The sequence below is a fragment of the Balaenoptera musculus genome, chromosome 8 (genome assembly GCF_009873245.2).
Source record: "Balaenoptera musculus isolate JJ_BM4_2016_0621 chromosome 8, mBalMus1.pri.v3, whole genome shotgun sequence".
NCBI lineage: Eukaryota > Metazoa > Chordata > Mammalia > Artiodactyla > Balaenopteridae > Balaenoptera > Balaenoptera musculus.
The window spans coordinates 22,812,973-22,828,247 of NC_045792.1; the positions used below are offsets into that span (position 1 = coordinate 22,812,973).

At 37.3% G+C, this 15,275-nt stretch overlaps 1 protein-coding gene across 7 annotated transcripts in view; it reads right to left on the reverse strand.

Moving 5' to 3' along the window:
- The window catches only part of ALG9 (ALG9 alpha-1,2-mannosyltransferase), a 96,905-nt gene that overhangs the window by 48,353 nt on the left and 33,277 nt on the right, over positions 1 to 15,275 (reverse strand). For 6 of the 7 annotated variants that reach the window (XR_005020921.1, XM_036860767.1, XM_036860763.1 and 3 more), the window contains one exon: positions 14,452 to 14,581. Coding sequence is in view for 6 of the 7 variants with exons in the window: in XM_036860767.1 (XP_036716662.1) it covers positions 14,452 to 14,581 (130 nt within the window). In the remaining variant the exon portion in view is untranslated. Of the gene's footprint in view, positions 1 to 12,436; positions 12,676 to 14,451; positions 14,582 to 15,275 lie in introns of those variants that run through there. The other variant, XM_036860768.1, reaches the window with a different exon arrangement.

Below are 15,275 nucleotides of genomic sequence, written 5' to 3' on the forward strand. Positions count from 1 at the left end.
ACTGTGAGTCAATTCCTTAACTCAATCTCTAATACACACAAACACACACACACACATACGTACATGCATGCATGCATATACACACATTCTATTGATCTCTGTTTCTCTTCAGAAACCTAACATACTGGCCAACACGCCATCAAAAACATGGCATTCCACACATACCTCTGACAGTAAATGTCCAGTGGAGAGCCCAGCTTTCCACCTTCATCAGGCTGTAAGAGGGACCGCTCCTCCCAGCGTGGATGGTGTCAGAAAAGACCAAGTAGGGAGCTGGGCAGTAACAAGCTTCCCCTCTCCCTCACCACCCTGTGGCAACAGTGGAAACCATGCAGGCAGCCTGGACTCCCAGCTACCTGGCAGTAATGAGGCACCCCTCCTCTTACATGCTGAGGTGGTGTCAGAGAGGGCCTAGTGGAGAGTCAGGACTTTCACTACTGTCCAACAGTAATGAGGCCACCCCCCTCCAATGACATCAGTCGAGGCTATGTGGAGAGCAGTGACAAGGCACCCCTGCCCCTCTCAGCAAGGCAATATCGGTATAAGCCTAGTAGAGAGCATGAACTCTTGCTGCCATCCAGCAGTAACAAACACTCCTGTCCAGCTCCAGGTGTCAATGGAGGCCAAGTGGGGAACCTGGACTTCCATCCCCATCTGGCAGTAACAAGGCAACACACCCTTTCTCCCATCACTGTAGGGTCAGAGGAAGTTGGCTAAAACAGAAGCTTTAAATAAGATCCAGAGTTTCATAATACTCAAAATGTCCAGGTTTCAATGAAAGGAAGATCTCAAGACATGACAAATGACAACAAACAAACTCCAACATAGAAATGACAGAGATGTTAAAATTATCTAACAAAGATTTTAAAGCCACCATGATAAAAATGCTTCAATGAGCAATCACAAACATGCTGAAACAAAAGAATAGAAAGTCACAGCAGTGCACCTGAAACTATCACAATGTTGTTAGTCGGCTATATTCCAATATAAAATAAAAAGTTAAAAAAAAAAAAGTCACAGCAAAGAAACAGAGGAAGTAAAGAAGAACCAAATGGAAATTTTAGAAATAAAAAGGACAAGAACTGAAATTAAAAGCTCAGTACATGTGTTAAACAGCAGAACAGACGAATCAGAGGAAAGAAAAAAAAAAAAAAGGTCATGAAGAACCTAGGGGTAAGACGGGAATAAAGACACAGACCTACTAGAGAATGGACTTGAGGATATGGGGAGGGGGAAGGGTAAGCTGTGACAAAGTGAGAGAGTGGCATGGACATATATACACTACCAAACGTAAAATAGATAGCTAGTGGGAAGCAGCCGCACAGCACAGGGAGATCAGCTCGGTGGTTTGTGACCACCTAGAGGGGTGGGATAGGGAGGGTGCGAGGGAGACGCAAGAGGGAGGAGATATGGGGATATATGTATATGTATAGCTGATTCACTTTGTTATAAAGCAGAAACTAACACACCATTGTAAAGCAATTATACTCCAATAAAGATGTTAAAAAAAAAAAAAAGAAAACAGAATAATAAAATTATATAATCTGAATAACAGAAAGAAAAAGGACTAGAGAAAAAAACAAGGAGAAGAGAGCTTCAGGAGCCTGTGGAACTGTAACGAAAGAGCTAACACTAATGTCATTGAGTCCCAGAAGGACAGAAGAAGGAGGGAAGGGCTGAAAAAGTACTAAAATAATGGCCGAAAGCTTCCCAAATTTGGCAAGAGACTTAAACTTATGGAATCAAGAAGCTGAGTGAACCCCAAACAGACTAAACTCAAAGAAATACACTCTAAGACATATCATAATTCAACTTCTAAAAACTAAAAACAAAGAAAACCTCTTGAAAGCAGCCAGAGAAAAATGACACCTCACCTACAGGGGAGAAACAAGTAGGGTGACAACAGATTGCTCATCAGAAACCATGGAAGTCAGAGGAAGGGGCATAATATTTTTCAAGTGTTAAATGAAAAAAAATTGTCAACCAGAATTCCATATCAAGGGGAAAGCAAAACATTTCCAGATGCACACTGGTAAGAATGGTCATCATCAAAAAGTCTACAAATAATAAATGCTGGAGAGGGTGTGAAGAAAAGGGAACCCTCCTGCACTGTTGGTGGAAATGTAAATTGGTGCAGCCACTATGGAGAACAGTATGGAGGTTCCTTAAAAAACTAAAAGTAGAATACCATAGGATCCAGCAATTCCACTCCTGGGCATGTATCTGGAAAAGATGAAAACTCTAATTCAGAAAGATACATGCACCCCAGTGTTCACAGCAGCACCATCTACAATAGCCAAGACATGGAAACAACCTAAATGCCCGTTGACAGCTGAATGGATAAAGATGTGGCATATATATTTATTCAATGGAATATTACTCAGCCATAAAAAAGAATGAAGTAATGCCACTTGTAGCAACATGGATGGATCTAAAGATTATCATACTATCTGCAGTAAGTCAGACAGAGAAGACAAATATCATTATTATATCACTTACATGTGGAATCTAAAAAAATGATACAAATGAACTTATTTACAAAACAGAAATAGACTCACAGACATTGAAAACAAACTTACGGTTACCAAAGGGGAAAAGGGTGGGGAGGGATAAATTAGGAGTTTGGGATTAACAGATATGCATACTATATATAAAATAGATAAACCATCAGGACCTATTGTGTAGCACAGGGAACTATATTCAACATCTTGTAATGATCTATAACGGAAAAGAATCTGAAATATATATGTGTATAACTGAATCACTTTGCTGTATACCTGAAACTAACGAAACATTGTAAATTAATTATACTCCAATTAAAAAAAAAAAGACATTCCCAGATGAAGGAAAACCAAGAAAACATGTTGTTAGCAAACCTACCCTGAAAGAATGGCTATAGGAATTCGTGAAACAAAATGGAGATGATAAAAGAAGAAATCACATAAGATAAGGAAGGAAGAAAGAACAGAAAGAGTAAGGATATGGATGAAAATAATAGATTTTCCTTCTCTTGAGTTTTCTAAATTATGTTTAGAGGTTGAAGCAAATATTATAACATGTTTCAAAGTGGTTCTCAATATACATAGAGGAAATATTTAAGACAATTATAAACAGGGGAGGGTAAAGGAATGCAAAAGGAGGTATGATCTCTACACATCACTTGAACTGGTACAGCCAATCTGGAAAACAGCTTGCCAGTTCCTGAAAACACTAAACATATACCTACCATATGAGCCAGCAATCACATTCTGGGGCATCTATCCCAGAGAAATTAAAATGTATATCCACACAAAAACCTGTACACAGAGATTTATAACAGCTTTATTTGTAGGAGCCAAAAATTGGAAACAACCAAAATGTCTTTCAATAGGTAAATGGTTAAACAAACTCTAGTATATTGATACCACCAAATACCACTCAGAAATAGAGAGAAACAAACTACTGACACAGTATGGATGGATTTCAAGAGCACTATGCTGAGGGGGAAAAGGTAATCTCAAAGGTAACACACTACATAATTCCATTTATATAAAATTCTCAAAATAACAAAATTACAGAGATGGAGAACAAATTAGCAGTTGCCAGGGGTTAGGGATGGTGAAGGTGCGCTGTAACTAGGAAAGAGTAGTACAAAGATGATCTTTGTGGTGCTGGAAGAGTTCTGTACCTTGATTGCAGTGGTGGTTCCATGAATCTATACATGTGATAAAACGGCACAAAACTGTACTAATGCCAATTTCCTGGTTTTGGAATTATACTAGAGGTACACTGGGGGAAACTGCATGAAGGGTACATGTACCCTTCTCTGTACTGTCTTTGTAACTTCCTGTGAATCTGTAATTATTTCAAACTAAAAAGTTTTTTAAAATGAAAATAAAGCAGCAAGGAGCCTCAACATCTGGGGGGATGGTATATGTGACTGAACTATTTAACTTCTATCTATGAGAAGGGTATATCTTTCTCAAAACAAACTCAAATAATATAAACTGAATGGCCAAAACTCATGAAAATCCTTCAACATGAGAGTAGAAATGGAGAGGACTGAACATGTTGATGAGACTTGAAAGAGAAATAATAGAAACAATATTAATCAAAAGAAAATATCAACCTTGTTTTCTAAAAAATAAACTAACCAGTCTTGTAGTAAATGCTACGATATTAAGGCAATAAATAATATGAATCTTTTTAGTGGTTTGGCATCTTGGTAGGTAACATAAACCTATTTAGTTCTATTCCTTACTAAAGGCAGGCAGAGACAGCTATAGAAATCCGGGTTTTTGGTAATTTAAGGATCTCACTATTAAAACAAGAGGAAGCAGAAGCATTTATTTCTTTCAGTCTGGCTTCTGTTAATGAATACTGAAAAGGTTCATTCAATTAGTATCTGTCAGTGCTGGGCCATGTGGGTGATGCAACGATGGAAAGGACATGATCTCTGCCCTCCAGGGGCTTGTAACCTAGTACACTAACTGGACTATACCCAGACCTTGAAGAATGACAGTGCTCGAATCCTAGTTAGTCTAAATTTCTACTATTATCAGGGTCTGGGGAGGCCTCTCTTCAGTTCAAGAAGACTAAATGAAGGGCTATTTGAGTATTTTAGTTAAATTTTTTAAATGATCTGCTGTGTATAAGCCCTATGTGAGTGAGGTACTGTGGAGGTACGTGAACTCTTGTCCTTAAATAAATGTATAATTTATCAGAGAACACAGTCACACACATAGATAATGAGAATAAATGAAACAGGGAAGTAAGAAATAAAAAATGCTCTGCCCAATTACTTAAAATCTAGAAACTTCAAACCATTTCTTTTCCCCTGAACACTCAATGTTTTTTCATATTTCAAGGCTTTGCATGTGCTGTTCCCTTTGACGGAAATGTATACTTTCCTTCCTTTGCCAGAGAACTCTCAATCTTCCTCTAAGACCCAGCTCCCCTGCCACCTCTTATGTGAAGCTGCCCCCAAATAGAGAAGTAGGAAGAGTCCTTCCTACTTTCTCTGTGCTCCCACAGCATACTATGGTACTCATTATACTACTGAATAATATTTTAGAACTGTCTCTCCTACTAAACTCTGAGGGGAAGATTTATGCTTTTTTCTAAATTCATCTTTAGGTCTATCAAAATAATGTATGCGCATAGTTCAAAATTTAAGTAGTACAAGAAGCTTATTATGAAAAACAGCAGTACACTCTTATTCCCTGGTCCCACTTCCCAGAGGCAACAACTCACAACTCTTCCAATGTTTTCTTCTGGTAGTTCTTGATGTTTCAATTATCAAATAATAATACATGCTGACTTCTTTTGGTACTTAGTACATCTTGGTATGAATCATTTCTCATTCATCATTTTAGGTACACTTTGTGGGGTCTTTCAATCTGAAAAGCAATGTCCTTCAGTTCTTGGGGAATCTTCTCACATTATTTCTTGGGCAATTTTCTTTTCTCCATTTCACTTGTTCTCTCTTTCTGGACCTCCTATTAGCTAGATGCTGGATTCTCTGATCTTTTTTCCTTTTCCTATTTTCTATATCTTTGTTTTTTTGTTCTGTTTTTGTATTGTTACTGTATGGAAGATTTCTTCAACTTTGTCCTCTAATCATGCTATTGATTTTTAAAATCTCTATTATCTTGTTTTTAATTTCTAGGAACTCTTATTTTCTGATTGTTCCCTTCTCAAAACATATGTTTTTGTTTTATGGTCCCCAAACTTTTCTTTTAACCTATCAGGGAACACTAATTATAGAAGTTAAATTTTTTTTTTCTGGTTCTTACATTGTTTTCCAAATTCCTTTCTATCCCCATAAATTTTTTCTTTCCTTTTTTATTTGTTAGGGACTTTTCTTAAATGACAGGAGACTATGTTTTTTGTCACTTTGCATCTTCAGCACACAGTCTAGAACAATAAAAAGTTAAATAATGAGTGGACGAATAAACAAAGAAGGAACAAAATAAGAAACATTTAAAAATAATTAAGAATAAAAAGATGACAAAAGATTGGAGATTACTGTTATCGTGCTGATAAGCTTTACAGGTCATTGTCTTTTTAGCCAGTGCTCTAGGACTGCTGGGGATGCACCTGCCAACAGGTGGTCTCCGGCACTCACTGGATGGACAAGGCCTTTTGTCCAAACCTCAACAAGAGGCAAACTATTTAATTTTATTTAAATTTTTATATAATTCTTTAACTCCCCTCCTGTCTGGAAGAATTGAACATATTACTTTATATAGTTTCTTTGTCACAGCAACATCTTCTTTTAGTTTTAGATTTAAAAAACATTTTTTTTCCTCATAGCTTGCAAGAGGTAAACCAAATTTATTTCTTTGAAGCAATCTAGATCTAGTTTGCAGAAAGAGCAGCAAAAGTAGTCTTAGATATAATGACTGAAATGACTTCAGAGGCCAGAAGGCTAAGAGGCAAAAATTACTTAATAGAAAATCTCTCTCTCAATTTTGAGTCGACAGTTCTTGTGCTCAAAGACAAAAACCTGAGGTCAGTTGACTGCATGCCGAGTATTGTTTGTAAAGCCTACCAGAGATCTTAGTAGTTTCAAAGATTTGATATCTATAGTAATCTATAGATATCTATGGTAATTTTTTTTTAATTATGAAAGTAAAATATGATTTACTATAAAAATATTTTTTAAATGCATTTTAAAAATCACCTATAATCCTACCAGCCAAAGAAAATCAACATCAACCTGTTAGTTTATGTTCCAGGCTTTTTTCTTTGGAGATAAAGATTTTTCTTCATAGACTCTGGATCATGCTATATATTCTATTTTACTGTGACTATTTATAGTTTGAGATTTCTCAGTTTGACTCCCTGGTAAAACCAAGTGACTACTGCCCCTTAGTTCTAAGAGAATCAGAAAGAATAGTTTCTTCTCTCAATTTTATCAATGTCTCAGTGCAAAATCTGAGACCACACTCCATAACCACATCATATACAATTCAAAAATCAAAAGGCTGGATTTAAATTTAACTTAAATTGTAACCAAATAGCTCATTTTTTTGTTTCTTAAGATTTAATCATTCTTTCTTGCATCAAAAATAACAAAATTGTAGGGTGACATTAACACATGATCGTGAAACAAATATGTGTTTCATTTCATTAGTCACAGGCTACATATCAACCAGCTGTCGAAGCTAAAAATATGTCTTAGTATAAAATTTTGTAAAATACAAGCATTTAAGACTCACTTTGAAAGAAACGTGACTTCTTTCAGTTTCTAACAATCCACTAGAAACTTTGAAGAATAAAAAATCAGCACCTCTAAACCAAAAGAAAAAGAAAGGTGGTGGGAGGGGAATTCAAACGAATTTACTGATAATCGATATCACATTGTTTACATCTTATCAGGAAGATGTAAGGATGTTACATATTAAGGATGACAATTTAATGCCACCTCAGATGTAAACAAAAACATAGACTCTAAAAAGAAAATAAAAGGCCTGAGACAGAGATCAAGACATCAATAATAAAAGGTGAGAATAAATATTCTCACAGCTTTTCCTCTTCAGCTGTTGCAGAGATTCTGCCAGGGATAGAGTCTGCAGCCATGTCTTCTCAACTCTCAAACATCACACTCAGGTAGCATGACACAGATACTCATCTCCTCTGGGACAGAAACAGCAGACAGACTTCCATCTCTGGTCATGAGGTCATGTGGCCCAGAAATCATGTTTCAAGATAAGGTTTGCCACTGTGAAATATTTGATTACAAAACAGGACCAGCTGAAATCTAAACACTGCAACTGGATTTCAGATGTAGTTACAGCAAATTAGAGAGATGCAAACCTATTTCAAGGGTCTCAGAAACTCATAAAATCATATAAGAATAAAATATACTTCACTGAATTCCAGAAAAGAATCATAAGCTCTCCTAACTCCCAGCGCAGTGCTCTTGCCACTACATCATTGTGCCAGGCATCAATATTATCCTATGACAGTCCCTTCTTTTTGAAATAGGAACACTGGGGCGTAGGAGGAAACATCTGATAGGGAAAGATTTCAAGTATTTTTCGGGATTTTCACTTGATATATACTAATATTAAATTTTAAGAAGTAGTTGTCACCCAGAGGCATAGGCTGTCGTATAGTTTTATTGTCTCCCATAAAGCCTTGCTAAATACATATTTATTGAATGAATCTTTAAATTCACAAGTAAAAGTTTACTGCACTATAAAAATGTAAACTCACAGGTAAAAATTTGGGGTCATTCAATCACTAAAGATCATGAAAACATCACTTCATTTCTAAATGCCAACACAATGGATACTAGTGAATTAATTTGAAAGAAGCATTTTGAACAGCCTTAACTTAAATTCAGAGTGGATTCCAATCTTATTCTACTGCACATATTACAGCAATTTTAATCTGCTTGCTCTGCTACTCAAGGCTAATAACAATTAGTAAGGCTATCTGTAGGGCAATTAATTTTCTCCTCGAATAAGGACTTCCAGTAAGGGTAGGAGAAATGATTAAAAGAGAGAAAAAGAAGAAAGAGAGAAAAAAGAAAAGGGAGTAGACCCCAATCACTTCTTTTGATTACTACATAAAGTACCTGGCATACATGTAATAGAGCTCTAGAAATGGAAAGTAACTTCTTAAAAAAGTAATGCTCAGACTTCCCTGGTGGTGCAGTGGTTAAGAATCCACATGCTAATGCAGGGAACACAGGTTCGAGCCCTGGTCCGGGAAGATCCCACATGCTGCGGAGCAACTAAGCCCATGTGTCACAACTACTGAGCCTACGCTCTAGAGCCCGCGAGCCACAACTACTGAAGCCCGAGTGCCTACAGCCCGTGCTCCGCAACAAGAGAAGCCACCGCAATGAGAAGCCTGCGCACCACAACGAAGAGTAGCCCCTGCTCACCACAACTAGAGAAAGCCCGCGTGCAGCAACGAAGACCCAACGCAGCCAAAAATAAAGTAATGCTCAACCACTTGATGTCTATTGAGCCCTGTTACATGAAAGAACAATTAACCATTGCATGAAAACATATATTCAAGTGATACACCACATGGTATAAACTTGGAAGTAAGAGGAGGCGTGAAAAGAATATTGGAGAATCCTGAAACCAAATTTCTTATCCTAGGACTAACCTTTGTCAGGTTACCACCTCTCTGAGCCTCAATTTTTTCACCCATAAAAAGAAGAGATCATAAACTTTATGATACCTTAGGTTCCCTTCCAAAACCATAATTCTTCCCATTGGTTAAATGGTAAAGGCAGGGATAAAGAAGAAAAAGAATATACAGTCAGTTCTATTGTAACACTTGTTTTGAAAATGCAAATTTGTTCCAACGCAACTGATATATTAGGGAACAATGTGAGCATAATTCAATTTCTGTGTTTGCTTATGTGTCATTTAATCCACAAGAAAAACTAGATGAATCCAGAAAATTACACCCAGTTGAACCAATCAGCCCAGAAATAAACAAAGTGCATACAAGCCCACACTCAAGTATCTCCCAGCTTCTTCCGTTCACTGCCTGCTATGAGCCACACCCATTCACATCATCAATATTTGGTATTAGAGCTTTCTGTCATGTTTCAAATAACCCTTATTTCACAAGCTGCAGCCCTCCCAATGCCACTTCAAGAAACAACCTGAGGTCTTCTTCAAGGTAAACTGCCATATTATTGTAGCATTTATGTACTTTTCGCCATTTAACATATATAAAACTATGCCACTGTTTTTATTAGGTTCCTATCTTTTTTATGTGTCACTGACAAAGTTTGTGAGTATTGTGTCCCTAACTCCATTTTTCCCACAAGCCTTGTGGTTTTCCACACAGTTATCTTTAGCAATTGTATATCACGTTATAGCAGAACTGACTATATTACTATTTGGGAAAAAAATTAATCAATGACCAGTTTTATTTTTCCAAAGGTAACAGATGGACAAGCTTCCTGAAAATCTGCTTAAGCATTAAGTCAAAGTCAGGGAAAAGTCTTTATCTGTAAGATCCCTCCTGAACGCGTGTTTTTTACCCCAAACTCCACCCACTGACTAAGTAGCTCCCACATCAGACACCAGATTTGGAAACAGAAGGTTATCATTCACCTTGAAACAGTGAACAAAAATTTGGATTTGTCAAGAAGTAAAGAGGAGACACTGAATGTATCTTCTAAATTCAGACCTTGATTCTGGCAGAAAGTCTTGGCAGGTACCATTGAATAATACCACCTGTTCAACAGCTACTCAGTATCTATCATGAAAGAATATGCAGCAAAAAAAATATTATTGCTGCAGTATGGTTATAACAATACAGTAGAAACCAACAGCCTTTACAAACAGTCACTCCTAATTCTTGATAAACTCAGAGGTAAAAGAGCATAGGGAAATACAGGAGGTCATGCATGTTTCTTAGTTTCCACTCAGACTAGAAATAGGAGACAGATCACATCATTTAGCATTGAAGCCAAGAGTTGGCTAAAACCTGTCACTCAGAACCAAAGGGCAAATAAAAATAATGCTGCTATTTAGCATGCTCAGGAAAGACAGAGAACATAATTATTTTGCCTTTTTGAATGAACCCATACTTACAACCAGGACTGATACCAGAAGTAACAAACATAAATGTACTACAACGTGTGCTCTCACATTTCGGGCAAAATTATTTGGTCACTACAGTCTTGATCCTGGCACCATTTCTTAAAGAACTACGTTATTTTTCAAAATAATTGAGATTTTTATTTACATACATATGCACATATGAATGCAAGAGAAAAAAGTGAAAGAAAAAACCGCCAAAATGGTAACAGTGGTTTAATATTTGGGTAATTTGATTATAGCTGATTTTGTTTTGATAGCTTTCATTATTTTACACAAGTGTTCATTACTCTTATCATCAAAGAAAAACAAATACCTTTTAAACAGTTAACTGAAAGAAATTAATCCCTGATCATAGTTTGTGTAGAATTCACAGTGAGCCATCAAGTGTCTCTTCTACTTTCCAAAGTGTCAAAGGTGAGCGGACTGGATTTGAAGGGCACTTCCCCCACCATGCAGGAAAATCCAAAGAGAGAAAGGTGTATGAGCACAGTGACAGACACTACACACTCAGAATACATACAGGACCTGTTTGTCCCTGCTTTTACCAGCCAGCATTTTGGTGACTCCTATAGGTATTCTAGAAAATCTTCTCCTTTTGGGTAAAGCTAATATAGTCACTTAAATTTAACAGTATCTGGTAGTGGAGAACATGGAAATATGATCTAACCAGAGACAACCTGCGACCAAAGCTTAAGAAATGTACAACAGGCCACTGTAGATTTTTTTTAATTGAAGTATAGATGATTTACAATATTTTATTAGTTTCAGGTGTATAGCATAGTGATTCTGTTTTTTCTTTGTAGATTATATTCCATTATAGTTTATTACAAGGTATTGGATATAATTCCCTGTGCTATACAGTAAATCCTTGTTGCTTATTTATAAATAGTAGTTTGTATCTGTTAATCCCATACTCCTAATTTGTCCCTCCCCACCCCCACTTTCCTCTTTGGTAACTATAAGTTTGTTTTCTACGTCTGTGAGTCTATTTCTGTTTTTGTATTCATTTGTATTATTTTTAAGATTCTACATATAAGTGATATCATATAGTATTTGTCTTTCTCTGTCTGATTTACTTTACTAAGCATAATATTCTCTAGGTCCATCCATGTTGCTGCAAATGGCAATATTTGGATGTGTGTGTGTGTGTGTGTGTGTGTGTGTGTGTGTGTGTGTGTGTGTGTGTGTGTGTGTGTGTGTGTGTGTGTACCACATTTCCTTAAGCCAACTGTCTGTTGATGGGCACCTGGGTTGTTTCCATACCTTGGCTGTTTGTAAATAGTGCACTGGGGTGCATGTATCTTTTCAAATTAGCGTTTCTGTGTTTTCCGGATATATACCCAGGAATGGGATTGCTGGATCATATGGTAAGTCAATTTGTAATTTTTTAAGGAAGCTTCATACTGTTTTCCATAGTGGCTGCACCAATTTACATTCCCACTAACAGTGTAGGAGGACTCCCTTTTCTCCACACTCTCTCCAGCATTTATTATTTGTAGACTTTTTTTTTTCAGACTGCATTAGGTCTTCATTGCTGCACGTGGGCTTTCTCTAGTTGCGGCAAGTGGTGGCTACTCTTCCTTGCGGTGTGCAGGCTTCTCATTGCAGTAGCTTCTCTTGTTGCGGAGCACGGGCGCTAGGCGTGCAGGCTTCAGTAGTTGTGGCTCGCGGGCTCTAGAGCACAGGCTCAGTAGTTGTGGTGCACGGGCTTAGCTGCTCCGCGGCATGCCGGATCTTCCCGGGCCAGCACTCGAACCCGTGTCCCCTGCACTGGCAGGCAGATTCTTAACTACTGCGCCACCAGGGAAGTCCCATTTGTAGACTTTTTGATGATGGCCATTCTGACTGGTGTGAGGTGATACCTCACTGTGGTTTTGATTTGCAATTCTCTAATAATTAGCGATGCTGAGCTTTTTTCATGTGCCTGTAAGCCACTGAAGATTTTATAGCCAGCTTTCTCTCAACATCACTATCTCAACAATGATAAATATTCATCTCTCAAGTCAGAAAGCATGTATAGGCTAACTACTAGATATACAGCACTATCCTAGCCACTATGGTGAATACAAAAGAAATAAGGTGCAGTCATTCTCTCCATAGCATTCACAATCTGATAGTGAAAAATATGACATACACATCAGAAATATTTAAATAGCATAAGACAACAAAATTAAATGGCTAAATGAGCTATACAGATAAATATTTAAGGCATTTAAAGAAGGACACTGCTCACTGTGGACTTAAATAGTTGGGAAAGGCTTCAGAGAGAAAGAGTTTTGATAGTATAAGAAGGTAGACAAGGGAAGTCCAGGCACTGTCACCAAGATAAGCAAAGTCACTGGGATAGAAAAACACTGAGTCTGGACAGACTGTAATAAAAATCAAGTTGGGGAGCAATAAAATTAATCCATCAAATACACCATTATCAAATTAAGAACATATGTGGGAAAATCTATGTACCAGACACTATGCTATATATGACAGAGAGATATGATATCCAATCTCCTATTATTTCTTCCAAAAGTAGGTATGGTTATTCCCACTTCACAGACAGAAACTGAAATTAGTTAAACACAGATGTTAACTAATTTGCCCAATGTCATCAAGGTAGGCAACAGAGTTGGGACTAGAATTCAGGCCTACTTGACTCCAAAGTCCATGCTCTTTTTTTTTACTACCCTATACTATCTCTTCCCAAAATACAACTGTGACTACAGCACTCTGAATTTATTATATCTTCCCCCATCACAGTGTATTCTCCTACCCTTTTGACTATCCAGTGTCCCCATGGTGATCCCCTGTACATCACAGCCTGCTCTCAGGAGAGTATCTACAGCTAAAATAAAAATGACTAACAACAGAACATACTGCCCAGGGGTATTGTCACTGTTACAGGAATCAGAGGCTTAAGTTAGAAGGAAGCTCCAAGATAAGTCACTTAGTGGAATATATGTGTCACCTTCTCAGGGAGCCAAGCCAAGTATGTATTTTATCATGTCCATTTTCATAGCTTATAAGCGAAAGCTCACACAGTAAGAATCTCACTCATAAACCCTGAGGGTCTCTGTGAAGTCTAACCTGCCCCAATCCGGGAGACAAAAAGCCAGCTGTGGCTGCAGGTTTGCTTTGGAAGAGAACTGAAAGTCCTGACATTTCACTTTAAGTATATGACATAAGAAAATCTAAATGAAATGTATTTGACATTTAAATTGTTAAATGTTTCTTTAACAGATAGGCTGCCAAAAAATGTGTTTTCTAATAATTCTACAAAATAGTCCTTTACTGTCTCTGGGAACCAGGAACATTATCTTTATTGCTCTCACCTTTTCCACAATCAAAGATTTTACAGGTATCAAATGACAAAAGGGTCATCTTTCGAAGGAACTGAAATAAAATCCGCATGGGATCTCCGAGTGCGTAAAGATGAGTGGGTAGAAGAGCACGGCCCTGACAGATATTGCTTCATGGACTCAGTGTGAGAACAGCCTTCACTGACTGTCCACTTGCTAAAACCAGAGTATACTAATAGTTAGGTCAAAGGTCCACCTATAATTTGAAAGTTCCCCATGAAGCATTTTAATGGACCAAAGAGTGATAAGAGCTGCAGAATGTGTTTCAAAATGATGATCTGAATTCAACATAAGAAATTTTCCAGCCCAGTTTAGAAAATATGTTCAATTATATATTTTACATGGAAAATAAAGGAGGTCATTTGAAACTAAAAATGATACCGTTCATCCTTTCTCAACAAAAGTCGTTATATCCCTCACCCTAAAGAAATCACTTTCTAAAAAAGTCCCATTTCATCAATGCTCTATTATGTATGCCAACAGATTTTAAGGGTAGAACTCTTTTCAAAGTAGTAAAAGGAGAATAATGCCCTTACATATCTGGATGGCTCCTCTAGGTTCTGGTCATTCATGTCAGTAGGAACAATCCGGGTGGCCAGTGGTCCCTCTGCGAATGGTTTTGGTAACTGGCCTCTGAACTCTGATGGAATGAACTGAAGCTGCCAACTGTCAGAAACACAAATAAGGAGAATAAGAAAAACACAGGGGGCTCACATTGCCAAATGTACTTGAAATACACAAGCAAAAAAAAAAAAAAATTTCATGTGAAAAACATTTCACTTGGAGACAAAATGTTTCTGCTAAAACCTCAACTAGAGAGAATAGAGACAGAGGTCACAATTCAGTCCAAAATCATTGAGAAATTTTCAACTAGAGGTCTCTCAACCCATTTCACCAACTCTTAGCAGTGAAATCTGCGATAGTGATCATACCATCAAAAGAGAAACATCAAAGTTTATTGCCAATTACCTGTGATCAGAGGGACTTACCAAAATTAAAGCAAATTCATCAGGTGTGTAGAGAAAAGAGTGAAATGTAAAAACTCACTGTGGGAAAAGTACTTTGTTCCTGAGTAATCCTCAAAAGTACCTTTAGTTGTGAAACTATTTCAAATGTAAAAGGCAAAGGCTAAAGTTAACACTTAAAAAACAAGTTTTAATTAATCATTAATGACTGATACAGGATCTTTATCCATCAAAAGATACTACCACCAGCAGCTAAGCTGCTGAAGCCAGTCCCCAAACGGAGCAACATGACTCATCTTAACCTGACTTCCCTTTTCCCGAAACAGGACTCTTCTCTGTCCAAATGAAGCAAATACAAGGGAACTCAGAGCCTATGCTATCACATCCAACAACAG